The 17,591-nt window shown below is 52.1% G+C and overlaps 1 protein-coding gene across 2 annotated transcripts in view; it reads right to left on the bottom strand.

Annotated features, from left to right (window-relative positions):
* Positions 1-9,130: 9,130 nt before the first annotated feature.
* TEF (TEF transcription factor, PAR bZIP family member) overlaps positions 9,131-17,591 on the bottom strand; it is a 32,208-nt gene continuing 23,747 nt past the window's right edge. For both annotated transcript variants that reach the window (XM_054469923.2, XM_054469922.2), the window contains exons 3-4: positions 14,125-14,345; positions 9,131-12,702 (exon numbers count right to left, since the gene is read on the bottom strand). In XM_054469923.2, coding sequence (XP_054325898.1) covers positions 12,487-12,702; positions 14,125-14,345 — 437 coding nt within the window. In that variant the 3' untranslated portion in view covers positions 9,131-12,486. The remainder of the gene's footprint in view (positions 12,703-14,124; positions 14,346-17,591) is intronic.

The following is a 17,591-nucleotide window of genomic DNA, read 5'->3' as shown; positions in this document are numbered from 1 at the left end:
TGTAACATTTCTTAGCTGTGTGATCTTGGGCTACTCACTTCACCTCTCTGTGCCCTAGTTTTCTTTTTTTTTTCTCTTTTCTTTTTTTTTTTTTTTTGAGACGGAGTCTCGCTCTGTCGCCCAGGCTGGAGTGCAGTGGCACCATCTCGGCTCACTGCAAGCTCCGCCTCCCGGGTTCACACCATTCTCCTGCCTCAGCCTCTGGAGTAGCTGGGACTACAGACACCCGCCACCACGCCCGGCTAATTTTTTTGTATTTTTAGTAGAGACGGGGTTTCACTGTGTTAGCCAGGATGGTCTCGATCTCCTGACCTCGTGATCCAGCCGCCTCGGCCTCCCAAAGTGCTGGGATTACAGGCGTGAGCCACTGCACCTGGCTGCTGTGCCCTAGTTTTCTTACCTGTGAAATGGGATTTATAATAAGATGTAACTCACAAAGCGTTGTGGGAAAGACTGTTTGAGAAAATGCTTGAAAAGCACTTAGCAGACTGGGCGTGGTGGCTCACGCCTGTAATCCCAGCGCTTTGGCAGGCTGAGGCAGGTGGATCACAAGGTCAGGAGTTCGAGACCAGCCTGGCGAACGTGGTGAAACCCCATCTCTACTAAAAATACAAAAAAGTCTTCTACCACCACCACCACTCCTCTTATTTCCCCAGGGGACATAGTGACCCTTGGGTCAAAAGAGCAAGAGCCAGGTTTGTTACTCAAGGGCAGGAGCCAAGAAAGAAAGTGCCTAGGCCCCCTTACTGTGCCCACACTCCAGCCGTGTCAGCAGAAAGTTCACCAGAGCTGGGTTCAAATCCTACTTACTGGGTGGTCTCAACCAAGTCACTTAATTATTCTGAACCTCAGTTTTCTTATCTATAAAATGGGTATAAAGATACCGTAAAGGGCTGTTGTGAGGATGAAATGAATGGGTATAGAAAGCATCTGCTGTCCTGGCACGGTATAGTTCATGCCTGTAATTCCAGCACTTTGGGAGGCTGAGGTGGGAGGATCACTTGAGCCCAGGAGTTTGAGACCAGCCTGGGCAACATAGGGAGACCCTCATCACAATTAAAAAAAAAAAATCTGGCCGGGTGCGGTGGCTCACGCCTATAATCCCAGCACTTTGGGAGGCGGAGGAAGGTGGATTGCTTTAGGTCGGGAGTTCAAGACCAGCCCGACCAACATGATGAAATCCTGTCTCTATTAAAAATACAAAACTTAGTCAGGGATGATGTTGGGCACCTGTAATCCCAGCTATCCAGGAGGCTGAGGGAGGAGAATCACTTGAACTCGGGAGGCAGAGGTTGCAGTGAGCTGAGAGCTGAGATTGCGCCACTGCACTCCAGCCTGGACAACAGAGCAAGACTCTGTCTCAAAAAACCAAAAACAAAAACTGACACACAGTAAGTGCTCAATAATTACATGACCAGGCACGGTGGCTCACACCTGTTATCCCAGCACTTTGGGAGGCTGAGGCGGGCAGATCACTTGAGGTCAGGAGTTCGAGACCAGCCTGGCCGACATGGCGAAACCCTATCTCCACTAAAAATACAAAAAGTAGCCGTGTGTGGTGGCGTGCGCCTGTAATCCCAGGTACTTGAGAGGCTAAGGCAGGAGAATCACTTGAACCCAGGAGGCAGAGGTTGCAGTGAGCCAAGATCACACCACTGCACTCCAGCCTGGGTGACAGAGTGAAACAGTCTCAAAAAATAAATAAATTAATTAAATAATCACATATCTTGAGCAGGAAAAGAGCCAGGCTGACTCTGCATGGGGAAGAGGGGAGGCATTGGGCCCCTCCAGCTTATTCCCTGGACTCCCTTATGCTAAGAAAGTCCACAGCCTCCTTGACTACTCTGGCAGGAGTGAGAATAATGCTGTATGCCTCAGGGAAGCAGGGATCTAAATCCAAATGTATGTAAATCTCATGCAAATCAGGAAGCACTGGGTCCTTCCAGGGGAGAGATGGAGAGAGAAGATCCAGTTACCAGGGACTGGGGATGGGGGTAGGGGGCTGGAACAGAAGCAGGGTACCCCAGAGCCTTCACAGGGCACTGCCCCAGCTGCCAATTGAGCAGCTACCCCAGGCCCTGTGGGCCCCTCCTGGCATGGATATGACACCTCCTGGGCCGGGTGCAATGGCTCACGCCTGTACTCCCAGCACTTTGGGAGGCCAAGGTGGGCGGATCACAAGGTCAGGAGATCGAGACCATCCTGGCTAACACGGTGAAACCCCGTCTCTACTAAAAATACAAAAAATTAGCCAGGCGTGGTGGCGGGTGCCCATAGTCCCAGCTACTTGGGAGGCTGAGGCAGGAGAATGGTGTGAACCTGGAAGGCAGAGCTTGTAGTGAGCCGAGATAGCGCCACTGCACTCCAGCCTGGGCGACAAAGCGAGACTCCGTCTCAAAAAAAAAAAAAAAAAAGAAACCTCCTGGTGCCCTGGGATCCACGGACCTCCTCGGTCAAGGTGAGAGGGTCCCTGGTGAGGACGCACACAGACCCATTTGGGCACACATATTCTAACCCTGCCAGACACAGTTGGACACACACACATATACCCAGAAACAGTCACAGACACACATAGACACAATTGTACACACACTCAGACACCGGCACTCGGCAACTCAGGCTCTGGGCCTCAGAGCAGGGGAGGCCCCAGAGATCTTGCCCCACTTGAAAAGGCAGTGCTGAGGCCCCAGGGGCCTCTGGTTTCCTGTCCACCCGCCTTTTCCCCAACCCACACACACAGTACTTGCACACACCACCGCCACTCAAGGAGGCCCCTGAAAAAGCTCCTTCCTTGGCCTCATCCTGATATGGCAGGCCTACTCCGTGCACCCCATGGCGTTCCAGTTCTTGCCCACATTTATTCTTTTTTTTTTTTTGAGACGGAGTCTCGCTCTGTCACCCAGGCTGGAGTGCAGTGGCACAATCTCGGCTCACTGCAAGCTCGCCTCCCGGGTTCACGCCATTCTCCTGCCTCAGCTTCCTGAGTAGCTGGGACTACAGGTGCCCGCCACCACGCCCAGCTAATTTTTTGTATTTTTTAGTAGAGATGGGGTTTCACCATGTTAGCCAGGATGGTCTCGATCTCCTGATCTCGTGATCCGCCCGCCTCAGCCTCCCAAAGTGCTAGCATTACAGGCGTGAGCCACTGCGCCCCGCCAATTTATTCTTTATTTTTATTTATTTAAAAAAATTTTTAACATTTATTTATTTATTGAGACAGAGTCTTCCTCTGTCGCCCAGGCTGGAGTGCAGTGGTGCAATCTCAGATCACTGCAAGCTCCGCCTCTTGGCTTCATGCCATTCTCCTGCCTCAGCATCCCGAGTAGTTGGGACTACAAGTGTTAATTTTTTATTTTGTATTTTTAGTAGAAACGGGGTTTCACCGTGTTAGCCAGGATGGTCTCGATCTGCTGACCTTGTGATCTGCCTGCCTCAGCCTCCCAAAGTGTTGGGATTACAGGCGTGAGCCACCGTGCCCGGCCCACTTTTTTTTATTTTTGAGCCAGAGTCTCTCTTTGTTGCCCAGGCTGGAGTGCAGTGATGCAATCTCGGCTCACTGTAGCCTCTGACTCCCAGGTTCAGGTGATTCTGCTGCCTCAGCCTCCCGAGTAGCTGGGAATACAGGTGCCTGCCACCACACCTGGCTAATTTTTTTTGTTATTGTTTTTGTTTTTGTTTTTGAGATGGAGTCTCACTCTTTGTCGCCCAGGCTGGAGTGCAGTGGTGCGATCTCGGCTCACTGCAACCTCTGCCTCCCAGCTTTAAGCAATTCTTTGCTTCCCGAGTAGATGGAATTACAGCTGCGCACCACCACGCCTGGCTAATTTTTGCATTTTTAGTAGAGATGGGGTTTCACCATCTTGACCAGGCTGGTCTTGAACTCCTAACCTCGTGATCCACCTGCCTCAGCCTCCCAAAGTGCTGGGATTACAGGCATGAGCCACCAGGCCTGGCCCTAATTTTTTTTGTATTTTTAGTAGAGATGGAGTTTCACCATATTGGCCAGGATGGTCTTGAATTGCTGAGCTCAAATGATCCGCTCATCTTGGCCTCCCAAAGTGCCACTGTGCCCAGTCTATTCTCTCTTTTTGACAGATGGGGAAACTGAGGCTCAGAGCCAGGCTTGTCAAAGGCATATGGAGGACTGGGGGTGGTGGGATACAAATTCAGGCAGCAGATAGACTCCAAGTCCGACGCCTCTGCAGAACCCCTCATCCCAGATGCCTGGCTCTGGCCGAGCTACCATCCCCACCCAACTCCCTCCACGTCCCCTCCCTCCCCAGAAAGAGCCTAGAAGCAGAGGCCCTGGGCGGCAGCCAGCCCTCCTTTCCTCCCAGGCTTCTGTGCACGCCCTTGGACCACGTACACCAGTAGCCATTGGAGGGCAGGAGGGGCGGCGGCCAAGTCAGCTGGTGCCCACAGCACTGCCTGGCACGGAGGGCCCTGGAGGCTTTGCTGAGAGGACAGATCTGGAGGCTGGACCCGAGGTCACCGCCCAGGACGTGTCTGCAGCGCCACCTGGTGGTGATACAGCGCGCCACCTGGTGGTGATACAGCACCCCACCAAGCCGGCTCTGGTGTTACCCTCCCCACAGCCGGGTCAGCAGATATTTGGGGAGCAGCTACTGCTGCTGCGCATGGGCAGGCCAGGCACTGAGAACAGAGCGAGGCTGAGGAGATGTGGGGGTGCACACTCCAGGCAGAAGGAACAGCAAGTGCAATGGCTCTGAGACAGGAAGGAGTTGGGGACAGGAGGACAGGACCCAGGAGGACAGGAGGAGCAAATGGGTTAAAGAACTAGACTTGGGTGCCAAGGATGGAGAGGAAGAAAGTCAAGGCTCGGTGGCTCACATCTGTAATCTCAGCACTTTGGGAGGCCAAGTTGAGAGGATCACTTGAGGCCAAGAGTTTGAGGCCAGCCTGGGCAATACAGTAAGACCCTGTCTCTACAAGAAATAATTTTTTTTTTTGAGACAGAGTTTCGCTCTTGTCACCCAGGCTGGAGTGCAATGGCGTGATCTCGGCTCATTGCAACTTCCGCCTCCTGGGATCAAGCAATTCTTCAGCCTCAGCCTCCTGTGTAGCTGGGATTACAGGTGCCCGCCACCATGCCCAGCTAATTTTTGTATTTTTGTAGAGACAGGGTTTCACCATGTTGGCAAGGCTGGTCTCGAACTCCTGACCTCAGATGATCTGCCTGCCTTGGCCTCCCAAAGTGCTGGGATTACAGGCATGAGCCACTGCACCCAGCCCCATTTTGTGCTGGTATGAATAGAGATTTATTTCTTAGAGCTCAGGAAGCTGGGAAGCCCAAGATCGAGGGCTGCATCTGGTGAGGGCCCTCTTGCTGTGTCATAACGTGGCAGAAGGCATCCCATGGTGAGAGGGAGCAAGAGCTCCAACGTGTAGCTTCAAGCTTTTTTTTTTAAGATGGAGTTTCGCTCTTCTTGGTCACTGAAGTGCAATGGCCCGATCTCGGCTCACCAGAACCTCTGCCTCTTGGGTTTAAGCAATTCTCCTGCCTCAGCCTCCCAAGCAGCTGGGATTACAGGCATGTGCCACCACGCTCAGCTAATTTTTGTCTTTTTAGTAGAGACGGGCTTTCTCCATGTTGGTCAGGCTGGTCTTGAACTCCCAACCTCAGGTGATCCGCCCGCCTTAGCCTCCCGAAGTGCTGGAATTACAGGCATGAGCCACCGCACCTGGCCACCTCAAGCTCTTTTATATCCGTTCGTGAGGGTGGAGGCCTTACGACGTTAACACCTTCCATTAAGCCCAACCTCCCAACACTATTGCATTGGGGATTAAGTTGCCAACCCATATATTCTGGGGAGACATTCAAACCACAGCACCGTCCTGCATGCTGTACGCTGAGAAGACGTAACAGTGAGGAATGGTGCACCTGGCCTTGTGCCTTAAGAGGGAGGGCCAGCTGGAGGCAACAGACTGAGGCCCTTGTCCTGTTCCCTCTACCTCTGATCCTTGACCCTTGCGCCGTCCCCTCTACCTCCCTGCAGTCTGGACTTTCTGGAGTCAGCCTGAAATCCAGACCTGAGTGGACGCCCACTACTCTGCTTGGAGAAACCTGCGGGACAGCTAGGCAGTGGCTTGCTGTGTGCCTAGCTCCTGATGACAGAGTTGCAGCTTAAAATAAAAGCCTCCTGCTCAGCCCTTACTTAATCCTGAGGGGACTGGGCATCAGGACGCATGGTTGGGAGGATTTGCTGAAGTGGGAGGCTGATGAAAGCTCCCTGAGGGCTGGCTGGGGGGTTGGGGCACCCATCTTAAAACCTGTTTCTGATTTCCTTTGCTGCTCACCCCTATCTCTGGCTGGCAGCTTTCCCGGATTAGCTGCTGACGTCCGGAGCTGCCAGCTGGGCCAGCCTGGCACAGCCACGGGGCAGTGTGTGAAGGGCTGTCTGGTAATAGGGTGCAGTCAAGGAAGGGGGCATGTGTCCAGCTTTGGAATTTGTCCTTGAGGGAGCTGGGGTGGAGGGGAAGAAGGGTCGAGATGTGCTGTCAGGCACGCACATGTGACCTGTGTAGCGCATCCTTGTTGGACAGAGAGAAACAGCTCAGGGAAATGGGTAAGTTGTCCAAGACCACACAGCTGGTCTGACCCTGGCTGCATCCCACACCAGCTGGTAGACAACCCGCGATGGGCAGCAGCTGCTGGGACTGGAGGTGATGGTCTCCATGTAGGTCCGTACCTTCCTCTTTGTCACCATAATGGCAGCTGCTGAGTGGTGTTTGCCCTGCTCCAGGTGTCTTCGTGGGACAACTGTCTTATGAAGCTGGTGTTCCTTTTTTTTTTTTTTGAGATGGAGTTCCGCCTTGTTGCCCAGGCTGGAGTGCAATGGCACAATCTCGGCTCACCGCAACCTCCGCCTCCTGGGTTCAAGTGATTCTCCCGCCTCAGCCTCCTGAGTAGCTTGGATTACAGGCATATGCCACCATGCCTGGCTAATTTTGTATTTTTAGTAGACAGGGTTTCTCCATGTTGGTCAGGCTGGCCTCGAACTCCTGACTTCATGATCCGCCTGCCTCGGCCTCCCAAAGTGCTGGGATTACAGGCGTGAGCCACTGCCCGGCCGCTGGTGTTCCATTCTACAGGTGAGAAACTAGAAGCCCAGAGAAGGGAAGTGACTTGCCCATGATCATACCCCAAACTGGTGTTGGAAGCAGGGTTTGATCCTAGGACCGTCAGAGTCCAAAGCCAGTGCTCTGCCATACATAGAGATTTCACAGCTTTGACATGTTTCAAGCCCATGCCCCTGTGCTTGCCGTGGCTGCACAGATCTCCGCTTTGAGAGAGCGCATTTGCATGCAGAGTAGAAAATACAGAGGGGGCCAGGCGCAGTGGCTCACACCTGTAATCCCAGCCTTTGGGAGGCCAAGGTGGGTGGATCATTTGAGGTCAGGAGTTCAAGACCAGCCTGGCTGGGCCAGGCGCGGTGGCTCATGCCTGTAATCCCAGCACTTTGGGAGGCCGAGGTGGGCGGATCACAAGGTCAGGAGATTGAGATCATCCTGGATAATACGGTGAAACCCCATCTCTACTAAAAAGTAAAAAAAAAATGTTAACTGGGCGTGGTGGCAGGCACCTGTAGTCCCAGCTACTTGGGAGGCTGAGGCAGGAGAATGGCGTGAACCCGGGAGGTGGAGCTTGCAATGAGCCAAGATCACGCCACTACACTCGAGCCTGGGTGACTGAGCAATACTCTGTCTCAAAAATAAATAAATAAAAATAAAAATATATATAAAAAAGAAATATTTGCAGGCTGGGCGTGGTAGCTCATGCCACTAATCCCAACACTTTGGGAGGCCGAGGCGGGCGGATTACCTGAGCTCAGGAGTTCAAGACCAGCCTGGCCAACATGGTGAAACCCTGTCTCTACTAAAAATACAAAAAATTAGCCGGGTGTAGCAGCATGCGCCTCTAGTCCCAGCTACTTGGGAGGCTGAGGTGGAGAATCGCTTGAACCCGGGAGGCAGAGGTGCAGTGAGCTGAGATTGCGCCACTGCACTCAAGCCTGGTGACAGAGCAAGACTCTGTCTCCCCCCCCCAAAAAAATGAACGTTTTATAGCCAAAGAACAGGAGAAAAGGAAAACCCTCGGAGTCCCACCAAGAGGATCCAACTCTTTAGTCCTCTTGGTTTTTTTTTTTTTTTTTTTTTTGAGACAAAGTGTCGCTCTATCACCCAGGCTGGAGTGCAGTGGCGCAATCTCGGCTCATTGCAACCTCCACCTCCCAGGTTCAAGCAGTTCTCCAGCCTCTGCCTCCCAAGTGGCTGGGATTACAGGCCTGCACCACCATGCCCAGCTAATTTTTGTATTTTTAGTAGAGACAGGGTTTCACCATGTTGGCCATGCTGGACTCAAACTCCTGACCTCAAGTGATCTGCCTGCCTCGGTCTCCCAAAGCACTTGGATTACAGGCGTGAGCCACCGTGCCTGTCCTTTCTTTCTTTTTTTTTTTTTTTAGATGGAGTCTCGCTCTGCTGCCCAAGCTGGAGTGCAGTGGCATGGTCTCGGCTCTCTGCAACCTCTGCATCCCGGGTTCAAGCGATTCTCATGCCTCAGCCTCCTGAGCAGCTGGGATTACAGGTGTCCGCCACCACGCCCGGCTAATTTTTTGTATTTTTAGTAGAGATGGGGTTTCACCATATTGGCCAGGCTGGTCTCGAACTCCTGACCTTGTGATTCACCTGCCTTGGCCTCCCAAAGTGCTGGGATTACAGGCGTGACCCACCGCGCCCAGCCCTTTCTTTTCTTTACAGAGCTGCCGTCACGCATTCTCTATTCGAGAACACTTGTCATAAGCAGTTCCCTGCCTGTCTTCTAGTTGTGTAGCACTTTTACCTGTTCAAACTGCTTTTGGTCTGATATTTGTCCCTCCTCAGTATAAGCAAGGCAAGAATCATTTCCATCTGATAGATGAGGAAACTGAGGCAGAGTGGTTGGGGTCAGATGCTAAGAGTGTCTGGACTGTGATGAAGGGGGTGTCTGGGGTGGATTCTAATGAGATAAAGTTTTCCAGCTTGACTCTCCAGCTCCTAGGCCAACACACTCAAGAGAGGAAACTCAGGGTTGGGGGTGGGGGGAAGGACAGAAAAGACAGTCCCAACATTCTCATTTCAAAATATTTAATTTTGTCTGAAAAGGATACATTCCCGGCTTCCCTCCCACCACATCACTCCGGCCCACCAGCAGTGACACACTCGCACGCACACACGCACATAAGGCCAATGGGCTACGGTCTGCTTCTGCCCTCTCTGGCTGGGAAGAAGGAATTTTTCTCTTGCCTCCTTCCCCCAACAAAGGTAAAGAAGAGAGGGGCCCGCTGGAATGCCAGCTCCCAGGGAAGGACACAGAGCCCCACACACTCTATCACATCACATGCACTTACAAAAATAAAACCAAGTGGTGTTCTGGCATCCCCAACACCGTAAGAGAGCAATATCCACCTGGAAGTCATCTTTGCCATTTTCTAGAAAAATTTATTGCACTTAATTAGCAGATGTTAAAGGAGCTCTGGGGTAGAGCTTTGCCATGAAAACCAGACGCTCCTCGGCCGTTTGCGTTCCAAGGAGCACGGCTCCCGGGGCCCAGGTAGAGGGCTGCCCAGCTTCAGAGGGTTTTTCCCCCACTGGCTTGCATACCTGCCACCCTGCCTCAGGCCAGAGGACCATAGGAGCGGCCTGCACAGCCCCTCAGCAGGGTTACATGTACCCAGACTTAAGGTTCACTGCTAAGTGCCCCCTCCAACCTCAGAAGCCAGACAAGAAAACCTCTTCCTTTGGCCAAGGATAAGAGTTACCCAGGTCCTCCACAAAGTTGCCGTAAACCTTGAAAACTCTCCCTCTCTCTAAATGCACACGTTCCTCCATCAGATGAGACATTTATAATATGAATATTCTTGCAAAGTTCCAGCTCATTCATGATTTGTCTGTTCTGAGGTTGCACTGAGGGTGCCACAAAGCTTTAGACAGGATGCTTAGGAAGTAGATGGCACTTCCAAGCCCATCGGGAACCCACAGAAAGCCAAGGTAAAGTCAGCTTCTCCAGCCTCCAGTGATTTACAGATGTCAAAGATCCAAGCACAGGAGCCGCAGTCTCCAGCGGTCGGCCTCCAAGAAGCAGAGGGCCCGGGAGGGAGCCGAGGAGACTCCCATTCCCTCGACAGAAACTGAGCAGGCACCAACCCTCTCCTGCAAGCATGGATTTTTAGGACATGAGAGGAGACCACCTTACCTGAGCACTTCTTTTCCCCCACAGGTGAGCCTCTGTGGACATCCTCCATCTTGTCCCCACCAGGCTCCTGACTCAGAGGGGCATTTCGAAAACAGTCCAGCAGCTGCACTCTTTCCAAGTAAGCACTTTGGGAAAGAACCCGATACCCACTGCCTGGGGGAAAGAAGGGAGGGCACCAAACAGGCAGAGGGCGGGATAAAGAGGAGAGACATCGAGCCACCATCCCAGCCACCGGGCTCGGAACATGGACACCAGAGATTTAGTGTCCATCCTTAAAAAAATAAAACTGCAAAAACACAAACCATATACTTTCTGGCAAAGAAAATGAAGAGCTTCTAAGCTCGAGGCTCTTCCACTAATAACAAAATGAGAACCACCCTCTTGGTGATCCACTAGGCCAGAGGGAGCGTGCCCGGGAGGGAGAGCTGCCCGGGGCAGGACACTGACATGCTGGATGCGCCTGCCCTGTGTGGTTACAATAGAGTGAAAGTGTGTACATGGTTTTTAGAGAACCACAAAGTAAAAGTCAGGGGCCTGGAGGGAGGAGTGACCTCCCTTGGCCTCAGGGCCCCTTGTCAAGTCCCCCGGAGAGGTGGGTGTGCAGGTCCCCGAAGGGCCGTGGCATTCCCCTGGGGTGAGGTCCACGGCTTGGTCTTAACATCTGTTATGAAAAGTCTTTAGAGGTCGGGGCCTGGGACTCTGAACCACCACGGTAAATAAAGCCAGTGTTAACGGAGGACGAAGCACGCCCATCGCCTCTGTCTCCTCTTCACCACAGGCTGCCCGCCCTGAGCAAATAAACACACCCATCTCAGGGGTGTCCCAGTGACCCAAATGAGCAGAGGCTTCCATGAATTTCCTCAGTGAATCTTCTGAGCACAGCAAAAGGGCGAGTCCCGCCACACAAGAGAAAGGAGTCGTTGTGAGGCAGCTGTGAGAAGCCACAGCATGGCCAGCCTCATGAGTGGCCCCCATCTCCTGGGACCAAGACTGAGGGGACCCTAGGCCTGTGTAAACGTCCCAAGAGCCTACTATCCCATAAAAGTGGCACTGTGACCTTGGTGACTCTAGACTAGATGTCTTGCCCTGTTGACACCCTCTGGGCAGCTCGCATGGGAGGGATCCTGAAGCAAGAATTGCGAGGCCCTAGCTGCCCCCAGGGAGAGTGCACTCCAACCCAGGCCACACCGGTGAGCAGAGCAAGAAAAAAGGGAGCTTCTCAAGAAACACACCCCAGCTCTCGTGCCCATGGTGGAAGGGGGCTGTGGAGGCATTTTCTAAACACCACTAGGAGGGTGAATCCTGGGGTCCAGGAAGTTAAAGCCTCCTAGATAAGAGGGGTTTTCCTTTTAAATCTACGATCCAAGACTGGACATTGGGTGGAAAGAAAGAGCAGGCCCAGAGGCCTGGTCTAGTGGGACAAACGAGCTTCAGATGGCCTCTGAGTAGCCTGGAGAGGAAATGAAAAGGCCTCTCTCAGCCCTGGCACTCAGGGCTCAGAGAGCAGCCATCCTAGGAGTCTCTCCTCCACAGCCAATGAAATGCAGAAAGAGCCGATGGCCTCAGAGCCATAAGGGAAAAGGGGTGCGGGAGCTGAGAAAGGCTGGGCGCACTTCTGCTGCAGGCCCCAGCCCCAAGCCCCATCCCAGGCTGTGCAGAGACCCCACTCCTGCAGCCTGCCACCCATGCAGACACTGACGGAGGAGCTGGTGTGTCCTGCTTCCAAGGAAGATGGGAACAGATGTTACTCAAAGACCATCTGGGGAGGATGAGGTGCGTGACAGACACACCTTGAGTGGAAACGCGCCCTGCTACCTGAGAAGACATAGGGTGACAATGATCACAACTCATTCTGCAGAGATAGCCCTCGGCAGCCCAGGCTGGAGACTGAGGGAGAGTCCAGGGACCCTGAGTGCCCAGGAGAGAGGTGTGTACTCCAGAGGTCCCCTTCCGATTCAACTGGGACATCCAAGAATAGAAACTAAGGCTGAGTCACCCGTCTACGCAGATTCTCTTGCGTTCCCCACCAGTGAGGAGACTGGCCCCTCAGGGACGTCGCCATGTGCGCAGGCCATGGTATAATGAAGCTGAGACGTGGCCGCTCCTGCAGCAGGTGCGCCGCCATGCGCCCACGACGAGTCATAAGTCTCCACGTGTGTGAGGGGTTTCAGGGAGCCCCCAGGCAGAGGTCTGAGGTGCAGGCAGTGCCCCGCCTGGGCGGGGGGCACGGGTTACAAGGGCCCGTATTTGGTCTCATACTTGGACACGATGGTCTTGCACTTGCCCACCTCCTTGCGTAGCTCGGCCACCTCCGTCCGCAGGGCTGTGTTCTCCTTCTCCAGGAAGGCCGCCCGGATGGTGATCTGATTCTCTTTCAGGCGCCGGGCATCCCGTGACCGTTTGGCCGCCACGTTGTTCTTCTTGCGTCTTGTCCAGTACTTTTCATCCTGTGGGGAAGTGCCCCTCTGTGAGTCTCTCGTCTTTCCCCACGAGAGAACCCAATTTTTCCACTGCCACCACCTGGATTCCCCTAACTCATCTGGTGTGGCCAGAACTAAACCAGGGATACCAAGGAGGGAGCAGCACAAACCAGGGCACATTGAGGGCACTGCCCTTTCCTCGGAGGCAGGACGAGAAACAAAAGTTATTTGGTACGTTACATGGTGAAGAGAAGGAGACTCATCTCCTGGAGGCCTGGTACCTGCTGCTCCAGCACAAAGCATTGCACTGTCCATACCCTTGCCTCACTTAGGCATGTTGGTTGTGGGTAAGGGCCTGGTTCCCCGAGTTCAGATCTTGGCTCTCCAAGATTACTAGCAGTGAAACTGTGCAAGTACTTTAACCCCTCAATATCACAGGTCCCTTATCTTTACAATGAGAAATAATAGGCCGGGTGTGGTGGCTCACACCTGTAATCCCAGCATTTTGGGAGGCTGAGGCAGGTGGATCACTTGAGGTCAGGAGTTCAAGACCAGCCTGGCCAATATGATGAAACCCTCTCTCTACTAAAAATACAAAAATTAGCTGGCATGGTGGTGCACGTCTGTAATCTCAGCTACTCAGGAGGGTGAGGCACAAGAATCGGTTGAACCTGGGAGGCGGAAGTTGCAGTGAGCCGAGATCATGCCACTGCACTCCAGCCTGGGCGACAGAGTGAGACTCTGTCTCAAAAACAAAACAACAAAAAAAACAAAACAAAAATCAGTGCCTGGCCTACAGTGAGTACCATCTAAATATTTACCATGATCATCACATCATTATTGAAGTCTCAGAAACCTCCCCGGGAGGGAGGTTCAGTTGCTCCTGTTTTACAGATGAGGAACTTGAGGCACAGCTAGGCCACAAGTGGCAACATGGGGTTTGGACCCAGGTCTGCCTGACTCCAAAGATTTGGATGAAAAATCCTTGCTGTAAGTTATTCATAGGAAAGGATGGAAAACTGCAAAATTCTCTCTTCCCACCAGTTCCTAACAGCACCACAAGCTTGAAAGCTGCTTGCTCATCCCTGGGGATGGCAACATACAAGAAATCCTTTGTCCTTCAAAGCAAGGACTTTTTCAACCCCAGTTCCTGTGGCCTAGTGAGCTCTTGCACAGTGGCTGGGCTACAGCCAGGGAGGCAGGAACATCAACACAGCTGATGGCCCGGGGAAGGAGAGAAACTACAGGGAGTCACACTGGGGCCAAATGCCACGTGACTCCCTTTCTATCAAACTGCTGAAGGACATGGCTTTAAGCACTGAACTCATGTCTTTCCAAATGGTGTCACAAGGAGGGAAGGCTCTCCAGATAAAATCAAATGCGAGGAGCCATATCCCCTAGGCCCTTGAACCAACGTTGCATCTTTATTTATAAGGAATACCAGGTTACCTTCTGCTCGTCGGGGACAAAGACCTTCTTGGCCTTTTTGATCATAGGCTGGGGCTTCAGGTCCTCCTCAGCAAACTTGTGCTTCCGAGGGTTGAAGAGCTCCCCACCTGGCACACTGGAGAGCACCAGGTCGGCGGGGTCCGGATTGAAGTTCACATCCACTTCCACACAGTTGGGGTCAATGGGACTGGGAGTCTCCCTCTCCTTCTCCAGGGAAGATTCTGAAAGACACAGAGACAGGTGGTCCCGAAGCAGCCCACTGGACAGAGAAGACCCATGCCACACACCCAGACACCTGGTTGAACCTCAAGGCTACATAAGCCACTGCCGCTTGGGGAGAAGAAAACCCCAACAGTACCAGCCCCTAAGCCAGACTGGCACACGGTTCCATTTCACAACATAAACATTCAAAGAATTATTTCCTTCAGGAACAGAATGCTCAAAAGGAAACAGAAGTCCTAGAAAAAGACAGGGTTTTCCAATTGTTTCCACCCCCTCCAGAAATGTTAAGCAAAACATTATTATTTTTTTTTGAGATGGAGTCTTGCTCTGTCGCTCAGGCTGGAGTGCAGTGGCGCAATCTCGGCTCATTGCAAGCTCTGCCTCCTGGGTTCATGCCATTCTCCTGCCTCAGCCTCCCGAGTAGCTGGGACTACAGGTGCCCGCCACCACGTCTGGCTAATTTTTTTTGTATTTTTACTAGAGATGGGGTTTCACTGTGTTAGCCAGGATGGTCTTGATCTCCTGACCTTGTGATCCACCTGCCTTGGCATCCCAAAATGCTGGGATTACAGGCATGAGCCACCGCGCCCAGCCTAAAACATTACATTTTTATATTCCCTTAACTTCCTGTGATTTCAAGATCTCCAGTAATGAGAAGCAGCTGCATCTCTCCAGGGACACAGACTGAAGAATGGAAATGGGTTCCAATTTTTTTTTTTTTTTTTTTTTGGAGACAGGGTCTTGTTCTGTCACCTAGGCTGGAGTACAGCGGTATGATCATGGCTCACTGCAGTCTCGACCTCCTGGGCTGGAGTAGTGATCCTCTTGCCTCAGCCTCCTGAGTAGCTGGGACCGCAGGTGCACACCAACACGCCTGGCTAATTTTTTTTATTTTGTAGAGACAGGGTTTCATTATGTTGCCAGGGCTTGTCTCAAACTCCTAGGGTCAAGTGATCTTCCTGCTTCAGCCTCTGAAAGTGCTGGGATTACAGATGTGAGCCACTGCACCTGGCCAGGTTCCACTTTTTTTTTCTTTTTTTTTGAGACTGAGTCTTGCTCTGTCACTCAGGCTAGAGTGCAGTGGTGCAATCTCGGCTCACTGCAGCCTCCACTTCCCAGGTTCAACTGATTCCCGACTCAGCCTCCCGAGTAGCAGAGACAACAGGCATGAGCCACCACGCCTGGCTAGTTTTTGTATTTTTAGTAGAGACAGGGTTTCACCATGTTGGCCAGGCTGGTCTTGAACTGCTGAGCTCAAGTGATCCACCTGCCTCGGCCTCCCAAAATGCTGGGATTACAGGTATGAGCTACCACGTCCAGCCCGGGTTCCACTTTTTGAGTCCCTGAGACATGTCTGTTACTGTGCCATCTAGTCACTTATTTTTTTTTTTTTTTTTTTTTTTTTTTTTTGAGGAGTCTCACTCTGTCTCCCAGGGTGGAGTGTAGTGGCATGATCTCAGCTCACTGCAACCTTGACCTCCTCTGTTCAAGCTATTCTCCTGCCTCAGCCCCCCAAGTAGCTGGGACTACTGGTGCCCGCTACCACGCCCAGCTAATTTTTGTATTTTTAGTAGAGACGGGGTTTCACTGTGTTGGCCAGGATGGTCTCAATCTCCTGACCTCGTGATCCACCTGCCTCGGCCTCCCAAAGTGCTGGGATTACAGGTGTGAGCCACTGCGCCCGGCCCCATTTAGTCTTATGACAACTAGTTTACAGATGAGGAAGCTAACGCTCAGAGAAATAAAATGGTTTTCCCAGGGTCACACAGATGATAAGCAATTGAACTAAAATTTGAAACTTAGTCTGGCTGGCTGATTCCCTGTTCTTCCCTGCCCCACCTGGCTGCCATTTAATAGTGGACACTGATTGGATTAAAGCTACCTCTAGAATTCTAAGGTTGTGTGTTATTAGAGATAAGAGTTATATTAAGAAAAAATGTACCTTTGGCCAGCTCATTCAATGCTATTGATAGTAGTATACAAAATAATTATTCAGTCAACAGATACTTATTGAATACCTGTTATATGCCAGGTACTGTCCTGGCAAAGACAAAACAGTTAACAAACAGGTAAAAATCCCTGCCTGCATGGAATGTTATTCTAGTGGGGAAAGCTGCATTACACAAGATAAATAAAAACGATATATAAAAATGTCAGATGGGCCAGGCGCAGTGGCGCGCACCTGTAATCTCAGCACTTTGGGAGGCTGAGGTGGGTGGATCACGAGGTCAAGAGATCGAGACCATCCTGGCCAACACGGTGAAACCCCGTCTCTACTAAAAATACAAAAATTAGCTGGGCGTGGTGGCATGCGCCTGTAGTCCCAGCTACTCGGGAGACTGAGGCAGGAGAATTGCTTGAACACAGTAGGCAGAGATTGCAGTGAGCCAAGATGGCGCCACTGCACTCCAGCCTGGCGACAGAGTGAGACTCCGTCTCAAAAAAAAAAAAAAGTCAGATGCTGGCCCAGCGTGGTGGCTCATGCCTGTAATCCCAGCACTTTGGGAGGCTGAGGTGGGTGGATCACCTGAGGTCAGGAGTTTGAGACCAGCCTGACCAATATGATGAAACCCCGTCTCTACTAAAAATACAAAAATTAGCCAGCCGTGCCTGTAATCTCAGCTACTCAGGAGGCTGAGACAGGAGAATTGCTGGAACCAGGGAGGCGGAGGTTGCAGTGAGCCAAAATCGCGCCACTGCACTCCAGCCTGGGCAACAAGAGCGAGACTCCGTCTCAAAAAAAAAAAAAAAAGATGCCACGTGGATATCTCAGAGAACATTTCAGAGTAAACATTAAGTGCAAAGGCCCTGAGGTAGGTGCTTGGCCTGGTGAGTTCAAAGAACAGCAAGAAGGCCAATGTGACCAGAGGGGAAGAATGAGAAAGGAGAGTAAAAGGATTGGTCTGGAACAAAAAATGTTGAGCCTTTAACTCTAATAAAGCAGTAGTTCTCAACAGGAGGTAATTTTGCCTTCTGGGTACATTTGGCCATGTCAGGACTGAAGAGAGTGCCGCTGGCATCTAGTGGGCAAAAGCCAGGGATGTTGCTAAAGAGCCTACAATGTGGGCCAGGTGTGGTGGCTCACGCCTGTAATCCTAGCACTCTGGGAGGCCAAGACGGGTGGATCACTTGAGGTCAGGAGTTCTAGACCAGCTTGGCCAACATGGTGAAGCCCCATCTCTACTAAAAACAGAAAAATTAGCCAGGCGTGGTGGCAGGCGCCTGTAGTCCCAGCTACTCAGGGG

Source organism: Pongo pygmaeus, chromosome 23 (genome assembly GCF_028885625.2).
Source record: "Pongo pygmaeus isolate AG05252 chromosome 23, NHGRI_mPonPyg2-v2.0_pri, whole genome shotgun sequence".
Classification (NCBI taxonomy): domain Eukaryota; kingdom Metazoa; phylum Chordata; class Mammalia; order Primates; family Hominidae; genus Pongo; species Pongo pygmaeus.
The sequence above is the reverse complement of the archived record's forward strand: the minus strand, read 5'-3'. Positions and strand labels throughout refer to the sequence as shown.